At 39.6% G+C, this 13,047-nt stretch overlaps 1 protein-coding gene across 3 annotated transcripts in view; it reads right to left on the minus strand.

The window, feature by feature from the left end:
* Positions 1-13,047, minus strand: part of SMOC2 (SPARC related modular calcium binding 2) — a 149,604-nt gene that overhangs the window by 85,492 nt on the left and 51,065 nt on the right. For all 3 annotated transcript variants that reach the window (XM_075043346.1, XM_075043347.1, XM_075043348.1), the window contains exons 3-4: positions 3,069-3,175; positions 1,859-1,958 (exon numbers count right to left, since the gene is read on the minus strand). In XM_075043346.1, the coding sequence (XP_074899447.1) occupies positions 1,859-1,958; positions 3,069-3,175 (207 nt within the window). The remainder of the gene's footprint in view (positions 1-1,858; positions 1,959-3,068; positions 3,176-13,047) is intronic.

The following is a 13,047-nucleotide window of genomic DNA, read 5'->3' on the forward strand; positions in this document are numbered from 1 at the left end:
ATACTAAATTAAAATCAAGCGCTACTATCACCTTCTCCTTAGCATTTCTGTAAAACTAACTTCCCTTCCCACCCCCCCGCAAATGAGCTGAAGCAGTCTGGCAGTGTATCTGCTGGGCACATGACTATACCTTTGAGAGGAACCAGGGTTTGATTCCTGTAGAGAAAGAGTAATTCTCATATTAATCTATCCATTAACCTGGAACTATACTGCAGCTTCTCCTCAATAACAGTGAATACAAATAGAAAAAGTGAAAGTAACTAACTCAGCAACTTTTTGCGCCAAAAATAATGCCATGCGTTGACACATCTGCCAAAGAATTACTTGTTGAGCTTTCAGCATCAGCGTAACCCCTTTTTCACTGATGTCAGTGAAAGAGAGGAAGCTACAAACTGATATTGCAGAGAAAGCAATGAAGGCACGCTTTCAGAGAAGCCCTGGCTATGGACATGCAAAAGCACCTCTACTCAAGAATACGTTGAAGCACAAAAATGCTATCCTAACCATGTGTCTTCTGAAGATGTGATCCAGTCATAAACAATAACTACACTAAAAGGAAGGCACATTTTTTCTCTATTTTAAGGCTTCCAAACATTTTATATTATTTGTCACAACTGAGTGTCATTCCACAGTGACTTTGCAGACTGGATCAAAAGGATTAGTCTGGCAAGTATTCTTTCTCTAAAGTCTCTAAAGCCTGTAGGCTGAAGTTCACCTACAGGCAAGGTGTTTAAATGATTTTCAGAATCTTCTATGCAAGACAGACCTTAAAAGCAGAATTATTTTTTTATAATCTTTGTTGTAAGTTTCTCAGTGGTCTCTTCCTTCCTCCATCAAAAAAATCAATATTGTGCTCAAAAGATTGAAGTAGATTAGACCAGCTGAATTCCCTGAAAGGCCCTAATCCACTTTTTTTACATTACAGGGTTAGCTTTTTAAAGCTATTCCTTCCGCTCTCTGACAGAGAATAGTGCTGCAGCACAAACAAAAATGCAATACATAGAGCTCAAGTATTTTTAGAGCTATTTCTGTGCAATTCTGTCAGTCTCAAGGAAGGTGAATAGCAATTCTGGCAACTGTTCATACACTGGGGATTTATATTTATTATCAATGTCAATGAAATAGGGTCAGAAGCAAATTCCAAAAAAAACACTGAACCTGTTAATTATCCTGATGAAAAACAAAAGGCCGTACACATAGCAATGAGTTTGATTTGCTAGTTAATTTCTACAGACAATGATTCTCTTATGTTCTTAATGCTTTGTTTCTTTTTTATTTCTCCTCTGGATTTGGTCCTTCATGGGATTTGCTGTGTGAGTTTTTTCATTGGGCTATGTTACAAATCAGGACGTTCACACTCCATATTTTTCTATACTCTAAATACTTCAAATATTGAAAAGGCAAAGCCCTCTGAAATTTTTTGCAATGAGTTTATGTGCAAGGGTTTCAACATAAAGAAAGGACTACCTCAGAGAGTCAGTTGCATGCTTTCATATCGTACACATATTTTACACATAAATATTGTAAAAATAACCACTGCAGAAAAACCCTTCAATAGCCAGATTATAGTGCAAATACAGTATATGGATGATAGAACCACAGGGAGGTTTCGGGTGGCAGTGACCTCAGACCTCGCACCTGGCTAGCTTAAAAGCTAGACTAACTTTCCGAGAGCATCATCCAGTTGAGTTTTATAGTTCCCCGAGGATGGGGCATCCACAGCGTCTGCCAGCACCTGTTTTTGGGCTGAACCACTCTTCCAGTGAAGATTTTTTTCCTTAAGTCTAATCAGATGCCACAGATAAACTCTGCTATTCAGGAGACAATGCCATAACCTGACCAGCCAAACAAGTCTTACCTGGGCACCGGGGAGTTTTGTGGGCCACAGCGGTACCGCTGATAGGACGACCATTGGGAGTGACACACCAGCAGTATCCAGTGTAACTGTGGCACTGAACCTGTCAGAAATGACATCAACCACGGGCAGTTTGTCAGACATATGTCTGTTATCCCACAGCGTTCATGACACATGAGTACAAAAGACTCTGTATTGACAAAACCTAGAACAATAAACCAAAATGGACCTAATCTCAGTCCTACATATGATTCTTTAGCATAAAGAAGAGTTTATTCCAAGCAAAGTGTGGCAGGTCTTTCAGAATCCAATGGAAGAGAAAACTATTGAAATATGTGGTTGTTTACACCCTATTTCAGAAGAGTGAGGTGCAGGTGTTATGCAAACCTCACAGCAAAGTTCCTCAAGGGACACATAAACTGTTCCTGAAGTAATCAATCTCGAGGTTTTTTCCACATAGAGAACATATTGTTCCACCCACTGAAGGAGCAGGACAGAGTGCTTCTGCCAGCATTATTCATATCCCAGGCTGTCAGAAAGGAAACTCTTGGAATTCCTCTTAGAAATCAATTGCATTATATTTCCTGAGGGCCAACATCACTTCCCTCACCATGCTTAAAATGAGAAGGATTGTCTTCTGCGCAACTCCACAACTGAAATGCAGTACAGAGGCAGCAGAAGGTGATCTTGATTGGAATACAGACCACAGGGTAAGCTTCTAACTGCATCTCTTCTGAGTTCCATGATCTAACCTGAGTAAATTAGTCTCAGACCATATGCTTGTGCAGAAAATCAGCTGAGAAAAGGGAAGAATCCTGTATGATTCATGCTTTAGCATTAAGATATGGACCCTGGTCACAAGATTTCTGGTTCAAATCACGAACAGATCAGAAATTCCAAGCATTTTACCATCTGATGAGTATTCAGGGGGCTACAAGAATGACTCAGCTGCCTCAGCCTAGAAGAACAGGGAGTGTATCACATGAACAACGGTAATGTTTGGCTCTTTTGCTGGCCAACTCTGAAAAAAAGAACAAGGACTTGGCACAAAACATGAATTTTCCTTCCATTTTTTAACGTCAGTGTTAGCACAAATTACATTTCATTTTGAAATTACATTTCCCTTCATTACATTTGTCTCTTCTTCATCCTCTGCAAACACACGTGTTCTGACTTTCTGGCCATGCAAGATACTGAATGAAAAATTTTCAACCTGACTATATGTGCCATCGTCATTGCATTCTGGAATAAACACTTGTTGAAATTCCTTGCGAGCTTGTTCCTGGGTGTACTTCCTCTCAGCCACACATCTGGAAACATCTAGAGAAAGGGAGAACACAAGTCAGTTGAATGATGTAATATGAAGAAAAGATAGGTGTTAATCTAAATTAAGAAAAAGGAATAAGGCTCTGAGACCCACGTAAAGAGAGTCAGAATTATAATCCGTGCAAATATACAATCACATTATTTTTAGGAAAGAAAACCAATGGAAGACGATAATTTGTGGACAATAATCCAGAACTCAGAAATGAGATGGAGATGCCTGGAGAGACAACCTTGCTCCTCCAACTGCTGCCAAAGGGTAGAAGCCCAAACAGGGCTTCTCCCGTCAATTTAACGCAGCAATAGCTGCCACTTTGTGCCCCACAATATTCTTCCAGTGCTGGTGGCAGCATCAGCTTTCTTGTGCTTCAGGAAAGGCAAAGCAGGCAGCAGGAGTATAGCTGCCTTGTATTTCCTACTGTGAGTTTACACACCATTTACTGCAGTTAGGCAGCAATCTCAGCTGTGACTACAGGTGTGCCTATGAGGCTGGTAAAAAAATAAAATAAAATATACTGTACAGCAGAGGGGCTTATTGGGGAGGTGATGCAATAATAATTTTGGACATGCTTAATTCATATTATGCCAAAATTTAGTGTAACAGTTTATGATTTAGACATGGGACAAGCCAAGTCTACCACATGGTCCTTTTTTGCCCGCTCTGTGGTTTCTTGCACCCTCTCCTGCATTACTTAGTACTGGTGTCCATCCAAGACAAGGTAGCAAACTAGGCAGCTTTAATTCAGTAGAGTTTCTACTGTCTAATTAATTGTCTACTACGTATACTTTATGTGAATTAGGCAGCCGAGGGCTAAGAAAAGACACATAACATTAGCTATTTTACCTCTTTTTGTTTAAAGTCGCTACAAATTTTAGCAGGCTGCTGATGCAGAATCAATACTTCAGGATCTGCTTAAGTGAAGAAATTTCAGGAGAAATGAGAATACCAGGCAAGCTTAAGGTAGTATTAATGATTTCAAGATGCGACTGTAATATCTGAATTGGAATGATCGCAAGCATACAAGCAGAGAAATTTGCTGCTTCTGATCCCTGTTTTGTTTAAAGATGGTTTGACAGTAACGGGCTAGTTCCTTTCAGGGATAAAACTGTCCAGCAATTACCTGTGAGACACAGTTGTTGTGGTGATTGGTGAACATTTGCACAGTTCTTAGAAAGCACGGGGATGGGCTTTCTAGTCCACCCAAGTTGCACATTGAACAGAATCTGAACAGCGGGGCAACAACGCCTTCACTTCCCCATTTGATATAAGCAGCATTTTGACAGGGTTTTGCCATTTAACAGTCCCCAGGAGCGTACAGGTGAGCCAGCTAAGTTCCCAGTCCCCCAAGCACCCTCTCTGTGCCAGTCTCATCCAGACATACACACACAGAACCAGCATAGAAGCTTGGTGCAACTGCAGCAGCCCTTAGTACAGGATGAATCCTTCACTGGTCATCTCCACCAAGCTTTGGACAATTTGCCTGGCAGCATTAGCATAAAAAATTCCCTTCAAGTCCTAGGCAATCTGGTGTGGAATTGTAGCACAATGAGGACAGAAACTGGTCCTCAGCATCTGCGTCCTGAAAACGAAATTGGGGCCCCTTAATTCTAATCTTTGTATTGATTTCCCTCCTGGTCTTGGATTTGTGTGCACTACTTCTGTACATTAGTTTACTCTTCTCACAGGAGCATTATGAGACTTCATGTTGGTAAAATGCCCAAAATACAAGTTGTTTCACTTTGAAAACCTGTGTTTCAGTCTTAACAACCTTCACTGTATTATGCTATTTCAGGAGGGATATTCACACAGATGCAATGCTATCTAAAATGGACAGAAAAGTTCAACCATCCAGAAACGTAAGAAAAATCAGGAACTGAATTATTTTGTACTCTGGTGCTTTAATAACTTGTTTCATCAAGGGAAAATTATGGCCAATGTACTGTGCAGCTCAGGTAAAGTCTGTTAATGTATGCACTGCCAGTTTTGGGGGGGAAAAAAAAGAAACATTTTAAGCAAGCTTCGGTGTCGTAAGCCGCCTTCTGAGCATGGTTTGGTTATACAGTACTTAACAACATGTGGTTTTAATGTAGCTAGTATTTTAACTGAAAATAAATCACTCCTTTGTTGGACCTCTGTCCTCGTTTTTCTAGAATGACATGTGGTTTAAATGTCTAAAAGGAAAAGTGATATAAATTCCATCACATAAGGTCTCTGGTATAGTACCAGAAGGGTTGTAAATTATCTCCAATATTTGAATTATCATAAAAACATGCCAAGGAGAAAGAGAAGTTCTCCAAAACTGTCCACCACTTGTTCCTAAAGAGCCTGATGCTCTAAAGGCCTCCTATTTGTGGATGATCTAATAAGTTTTAAAATCAACAATGACCGAATTTAGTGGAATATAAAATTCACATTTGAAGCCTTATTTTGTATTATATAACCATGGAAACATTTTAAAGCTGTTGGGCATTACTGTGCTTCAGTATACCCAAAATAAATCCATGAGGAATATCTCTTATCAAGTCAAGCATCTGAAACTGTGTACAGCCAAAATATCATTCCCAGTTCTGTTTTTTAATTTCACCAAGGTATTACCACAGGGACACAGAGATGTGGTCCAAACCTGATAGAAGAAATGCAATAGGGTAGTCAAGATAAAAAGATGACATATAAAAACATTCTTCCTCAGAATACTAATGAACGTTAGATTATTAATTCAGAGGAGATAAATTCCTTCCAAATAAAACATCACTGAAGCCAAAAGAAGTTATAATATTTTTTATAATAAATATGGAAGATTACACCATCTGAGCATCTGCCTCTGTGTCCTGGTTGCAATACCTTCTAAATCTACTGTGAGATTTCAAACAAATTTCCCAAAGGAAAAGAAGAATTCAAGATATTTAAGTGCTAGAAATTTATGTAAAATAATAGCTGAAAAAGGATGAGAAAATTAATTCTTGCCATGACTGGGAGAAAGGCTGAAACATGAACTCACATCAAAGTATCACACAAGAGATAGATGTAGGGAAACCTTGCAGCTCCTAACAGGCAAAAGTCAGTGATAGGTGAGATCCTAATCCACCGGGAAATGAGCCTTCCCCATGGCCATTGCTCATGCTCACTCAGCGAACCCAAATCTGGGACTCACTGTGCAAAGCCCTGTGAGTGCACTCAGGCAGTTCTTGCCTACGGGCCCCTCTGTGCACCTTGCACAATTGTAACTAATGAAGATGACTTGCATGAATCTCATATTAGTAGGATAAGCCTAGGCTTAAGTGGCTAGCCAGAAGATGGTTTATAGGAATATTGACATCTAAGGGGATACCAGTGAAGTCGCTCACATACAGATTCAACTTTCCTCTTTATCTAGAACAGGAATAATTCAGATCAGGATGGATCCTGATTATTTTGAAATGAAGACAGAGAATGAAAGGTGGTGGGACTTACCTGTGTAAGAGGTACCTCTGTGCTGATTAATCTGCTCACAGCTTTGATTTTGATAATTACAGACCCTGACAGGCTAAACTCTTTTGGGGTGAACGGCATCACACCAGTGACAAACAGCCTGAGAGCAGAGGGGACTCCAAGTCTGCAAGGTGTAGGAAGGATGAAAAGTGCTGTGCAATGCTGTGCATCACTGGAACAAGTCAGCCTTGTTTCACTGTTGTTATATTGGATTTCTAGCTCTAAAACTTTTTTTTTTTAAATCTGTTTTTGTTTAAACTGTTGGAACCATCCAGTGGAAAAATAAGGGGCTCAGAACTGTTACTGGTTTCTGACTAGAATCCCCACTGTACTTTATTTCTCTCTCTAGCTTAAGTATTAATAAGAAAGCCAGCAGGCTCAAGCCGGAATCTGGTATATGACCTGGCAAAAAGACCATTTGGTTCTAAGATCTGTAAAAAGCTGGCTGAAATGAGGTCTTATTTGCCTATACTCAGACAATGAGCAAAACTAATTTTGCAGATATGTATGCCCAGCTGTACTTCTGAATTATGTCAATGACTGACTCAGTGAGACTTCATCCTCTCAACTCCAGATAAATAGGCTTTTACATCCCAGAAGCTTTCTGGGGAAAAAAATTCTCCTGAGATAGAAACTGAACATGAAGATGCATGAGTTTACCTTAAATTAGCTCACTTGAACTGTATTAGCTGTCAAACTGGGTTGTTACAGGGCTCGATGCTTTTTAGCACAGTACATTGGCCAGTGTGTTGATTGTACCACTGTGACTGCAAAGGCAGATAGAGGTTGAAGAAGAGAAACACCTCTCCGGGTAAGTAACTGAAGACAAAAACGGGTGCACAGGAATGGACAGAAACACACAGAACTGAGGAGGTTACAGATCTGTAGCTGTTTGGGCAGGTCTTTCTGAATTGCCCTGATGACAATTCTGGCTTCCAGAGGATACCAGTGTCTTGAAGGCACAGGTGAAATATAAAGCCATCTTTAATTCTTTGCTAAGCTTCTATATGCAACAGGGAAGACTTTCACCTGTGAAGTGGCACCGGTACACCGCTGCAGGATCCAGAACCAGATTCTGTTACGCATGACACCAGGGAGCATAGGACTTTCTGAGATAGAGCTGAAGTCAATAGGAAATTGCAGTACCCAAGGAAATCCTGGAAACAGAATTAGTCTCGCAAACAGCATAGGACTGCCTTGAAACTAATGCCATTTTATGCCTTATTTCCAACAGTACAGCACCAAAAACACTGAGCTTCGCAAAAAAGAAAAAAAAAATCCATCAACTTCAAGTCTACTGGCTAATCCTTAAATAATATATCACACAGAGAGAAGTTTATTACTGCAAAGTAGAAGTTTATCTTTAAAACAATGACACAAACTTATCAAGGGTGTAAACACCATCTCTAAAGTGACATTTAATACAATTGAATTTATAGCAACTTTAGGGCTCCACAGGGAGATCTAATCCAGATTCTCTCGTGGAAAAGTAAACAGCTTGCCAAAAGAATAGATAAATCTCCTGCAAGGGTTTTGATTTAGTTCATCCGGTATTTCTTGGTTTGCTCTATATTTCAGTAAGAATAGAAGTACCTTTCCCAGTCCCAAATCACTGAGCAGACTTTGCTTGCTTTCAAAGAGATTACTGTGTGTGACACGGGCTTGTTATGTATTTATGCATAAAATATACTTCACAGTTTATTTAGCTATTTTATTATAGATGGAATATCCCGCTGAACAGATCAGAAACATTTACCACTTTGTTAAAACTACTTATAAAGTAGTTAAACTTAATCGTTTGAAGAAAAAGTTCCCTTGAGGGCTTTCCACAGATACGTAGCTGTTCTTATGCTAAAGAGAAAGCTTTTCTAAAGTCACATAGATGTGAACAAGCAGAGCTAGTATAGACACACATAACCCAAATACCTCTCACTGTTTCTCTGTAGGTTTCCCTTATTGCCCTTCCATTGTGCCAGAATACCTATATACACTTAATTGCACTTAAATTTAGAAATATACAGTGCAACAGGCTGTTTAAAGTCAGCTATCCACCTAAGCACTTTACTGAATTGTCCTAACAATGAACCAGAAATTTTTTCTACTTCTGTGTTTCTTTCCTATTGCTATACCCTTTTGCTAACTGGTAGCAATATGATAAAAGTCAGATGGTCTTAATCTGTAGTTCATTTAATTTAGCGCAAAAATGTTTTATTCAGAGCACAAGACACCATTTGGCTTATATGGCATAAGCTGCTCATAACATGAAAATTTGCTATATTTGACCTAGGTCAATATATATTCCAAAGAACTGATCATGTCTACCAACAAAGCATGTAAATAGCTATAGCCTGTAGCGATAGGAAACACACAGCAAGCTATATGTGCTCAAAGTTTCAATTTCAAAGGTGCAGAGATTATGAGCCTCTTGGGTTGGAATGGATGTCAGCACAGACATTTAGCCTGACACAGACATAAAATAAAGACTTGCTGCTTCGTGACAAGGGCTGGCCGACTCTTTCACTATTTATTTTTTTTTGCTGCATTCTGGATTCAAAGAAAACAGCAGAGCAATCTTAGCCTAAACTCTCCTCTATTGGCATCTAACAGAGGCAGGCAGTGTGGGGTTTCTTTGTTGTTTTCTATCTTTTTTTTTTTCCTTCACATTTTGCAAACACCCAGCGATTTAGATAGCTAAACTTGAAGATAAAATAAGGAATGCTGTGCTGGATTCTTTCTTGGCACAATAGTATTTCTCTCAATTTGGTAATAGTCACATTTGGAGAGATACAGTCTGACTAGAACTGAATCAAATATTTGTAAGGAAAACTAAAGCTACAGCTTTCTGATTTTTTTACATACCAAAGGCCAGACTAGGCTTTCTGAGCAGAACAGAGATTTGATAAATAGTTTGGAGAAGTCTAATATGGGCCAATTTATGATTGTTGCACTGAAAATCTGAGAACACTTGCAACTATTTGTGGTTCCTAGTCTTCAGTGCAGTGTTACTGCTTTAACACTAGTAGTTTCTGTACCACTTCCTTTAAGATGTTCATTTTATATTAAACGTAAAACTGAAATTGAAAATCCACGAGCAGAAATGAAAGCTACACAAAATGAAAAAAGATTACTTTCTTACAATTGCAGCTGTGCTTGTTTGGTTCTAAAAAGACACTTTTTTGTGCCTAAGAATGCTCTTGCATGCCTTGTTTCTGTGCAGTCTGGCTTTGGCAAATTCTGCTTGAAGAAATATTATCAAGAGAAATTGAGTATTTTAAAAAGAGATAAATTCTACCTCCAGCAAACTGTGGATACTATTTCAGTGTTACTTGCCATGTGTTCCATGTACCAGTAGACATATTTAAAAGAGCAAAGGATATTCCACAAAAAATATTCCAAATGTACTTAAAACTTTACCCATGCCTATTAAATACCTACTACAAAGTATAATCAGAAGCCAACTCCTCTTGCTTTCAGAGACTACATAAATCATAACTTCTCTATGTAGATACCTTTTGTTCATCGAGATGTTGAATATTTTGTTTCTCAAATTAACACTTCTACTACAGTGGCTTTATACATAACAGCTTGACACATAACGTAAATGAAGACTCAAAACCAAAATGGGGTTGGGACTGAACGGTGTTTGTATCAGGATTGCCAGCATTACAGTCTGGAAACTCACAGTCATCCTACAGATTAAATGCAGTGTCTACAGTGAGAAAATATGTCTGAAAAAGGAGACAGCTCCTAGCTAAAAGTATTTTAAGATAAAAATCTGCCCTATAATCAATTTTTTCCCCAGAAGGTTTATTTTCAAAAAAACCCCAAACCTATACTACTTCTCAATACATTCTCATTTTAATTTTTTTTCCCAAATAATAAAAAAGGCCTACATCCCCCTTTTTGTTTTTCTTTTTCCTTTTTCCTCATAAAAGATGAGAAAAAAAAAAGAAAAGGGAGAGGTGAGGACAAGTGAAAACTGTTCTGCTTTCAATCTGCGGACTGTGCGAGCTCTCAGCGTGCATTCAGGATTATTTTATGGACTGGCACCTTGGTCCAGTCCAACTTTCGCTCATTTCAGTTAGGAAAAGAACCAAACCTACTCACTACGTCATTCCTTCTCCAAATGAACCATCTCGGGAGCATGTTCTGCCCCACGGAGCTGCCTGCCTGGCAGCGGGCGGACTGGCCAAGCCCACGTCCCTGCTGACACGCCGACCCACGGGTCATGCTCGGGCACCGCGAGCACACGTGGAGCTCACACCTGGCAAACGAACACGAGCTTGAGGGCAGCCTCCGTGGGAACACAGGATAAGGCGTGCACCCAGAAAACACATCCCCCATTCACAACCCAGTTCTTTAGCTAAGAGGCAACAGCGACATTTCCCTAAAGGATGCTTAGATTCATGACTTATGGGGCCAAGATTAATTTACGAGCTCAAAACAACCACTGCCCAGCAATGCCTCCTTTCCCTTCCCAAAGGGAAAATCATATCAGCATATTTATCCAAAACCAGAAAGCAACCTTAATGCATATCATTTCCAATTATTTAAGCATGCCCTTAATCCATTCATTAACTCCTTGTACGAGTAGTTCAAATGAGTGAAACTTTTCACTATTGCTGAAAGCCCCTTTTTAATGAAACAAATGCTGAGTGTTTCTCTCTTTAAGGAAAGTAAATAGCAAATAGCAAAGTACCTCTTTATGGGAAATTCCACTCATATTTTGATGTGCTTCAGTTCTTTATGTGGATTGTGAGAATGAAGATAGTACCTTTTGTTATGTCTATGATAGCCCATAAAAGAATGGCATTTTTAAACAGCCAGGCTCTTTAAGATACCATAAATGAATTAAGCTAAACATGAGCTATCTAGGGTTTCCAATGGGGAAAGGGGATCTACACAGTTATAGAATAACAATGACACTACTGTGTGTAATGGCTCTCCTTGGTGTGCTCACGACGCAGCAAGGCCCTGCTGGGGCCACCTCTGCAAATACTGAATACATAACTTACTCTGAGTGCCAGCCAGACTAAATGCCAAGCGACTCACGAATTAAATATCACTCTGTGTGAAGCTCCTTACATTGCCATTTTGAGTACAGACTGCTCAGGGATGTGTCCCAAGTCCAGTTTAATAGTCGCCTGTAAACCCGCATTGCTGCTACGTGATGACAGTGAAGTAAGAAAATGTGATGTGAGTTGGCAGCTGAAATTTTATAGTGATCAACAATTTGTATCAAACCTCCAGCCATTAGAGAAGTCCTATTTTAGTGAGGCATTGGTAGAGAAGCCAGAAAATCCACACACGTCAGCTGGGACCTTTCAAGAGCTCTGTGTTAGGGCAGAGGTATGCTGGCAGGACTGCACATGTGAATTTGTTTTTCCATTGATCACAATGTAAGAATGCCAAATATTATTACTGAGCCACTTGCTTAATACATTCAGAATATTAGTCTCCAATGCCCCAATTATGGGCCTGGTACATTCACTTAAAAACAAACTCAGACAGGGAACAAGTATTCTTAATGTTAAGGAACAAGAAAAGGGGGGGGAGGGAGGGGGAGGTATTTTTCAGTGCATTATCCTGCAAAGCTTGCAGACCACTTTCAGGGCAAACTTTAGTTAAACCAACAGGAACTCCTCTTAGCTAACTCTAAGAAGGACATCTCCATGGGAGATAGAGGCTCTGTGGTTCAGGGGAAACATTCCCAGTAGCCACAGACATCCAAAATTCAGTCACAGCACTGCACATGCTCTTCAGCTTCCTCCTGAGAAGCTGCCTGAATCTCGGCAAACATTCATATAAAGAGCTTAAATGCTTAAATAAAGTTCAAACTACCCCAGATGAACTACAGTGCCACCTGTTCCAATTCACCCTTACACCATTAGCAAAACAGCAAATGGAACTGCTGGTGGCCACTAGTCACTGTGGCTTGATGGTCCATTAGAGAGAAAAACCGTGATCCCTCCACTACACACCCCTGGTACAGAGGTTGCTCGCTTTGAAGAAGATGCAATCAGCTAGCAGACCTTCTACACTTGAGACCTGAAGTTGCCGAGATGGGAGATGAAAAGCTGTTCAATAGGAATGGAGTTATTCAAAGTTTCTGAAGTCTGAAAAACTCCATTAATCCCACAGAAAAATCTTCCACTAAGCCAGCTAGGACTAAAGCTTGTTGTCATGTCAAAAAAAGGCAGTTTCATTGAAAAAAACCCTTCAACCCCACTCGCCTCCACCCAGCATCATAATTTTAGGTTTCAAAGTTAATACACATTATTTACTGCCACAGAAAACTACTTGAAAAGCCTAAAATTATTTGAAAACTGCTGTAGGAAAAATATGAGTTCACATTTTCAAACTTCGTGGGAAAAAACTTGTTCAGTAGTGCAGAATAAAT

Source organism: Buteo buteo, chromosome 12 (genome assembly GCF_964188355.1).
Source record: "Buteo buteo chromosome 12, bButBut1.hap1.1, whole genome shotgun sequence".
In the NCBI taxonomy this organism is placed as follows: Eukaryota; Metazoa; Chordata; class Aves; order Accipitriformes; family Accipitridae; genus Buteo; species Buteo buteo.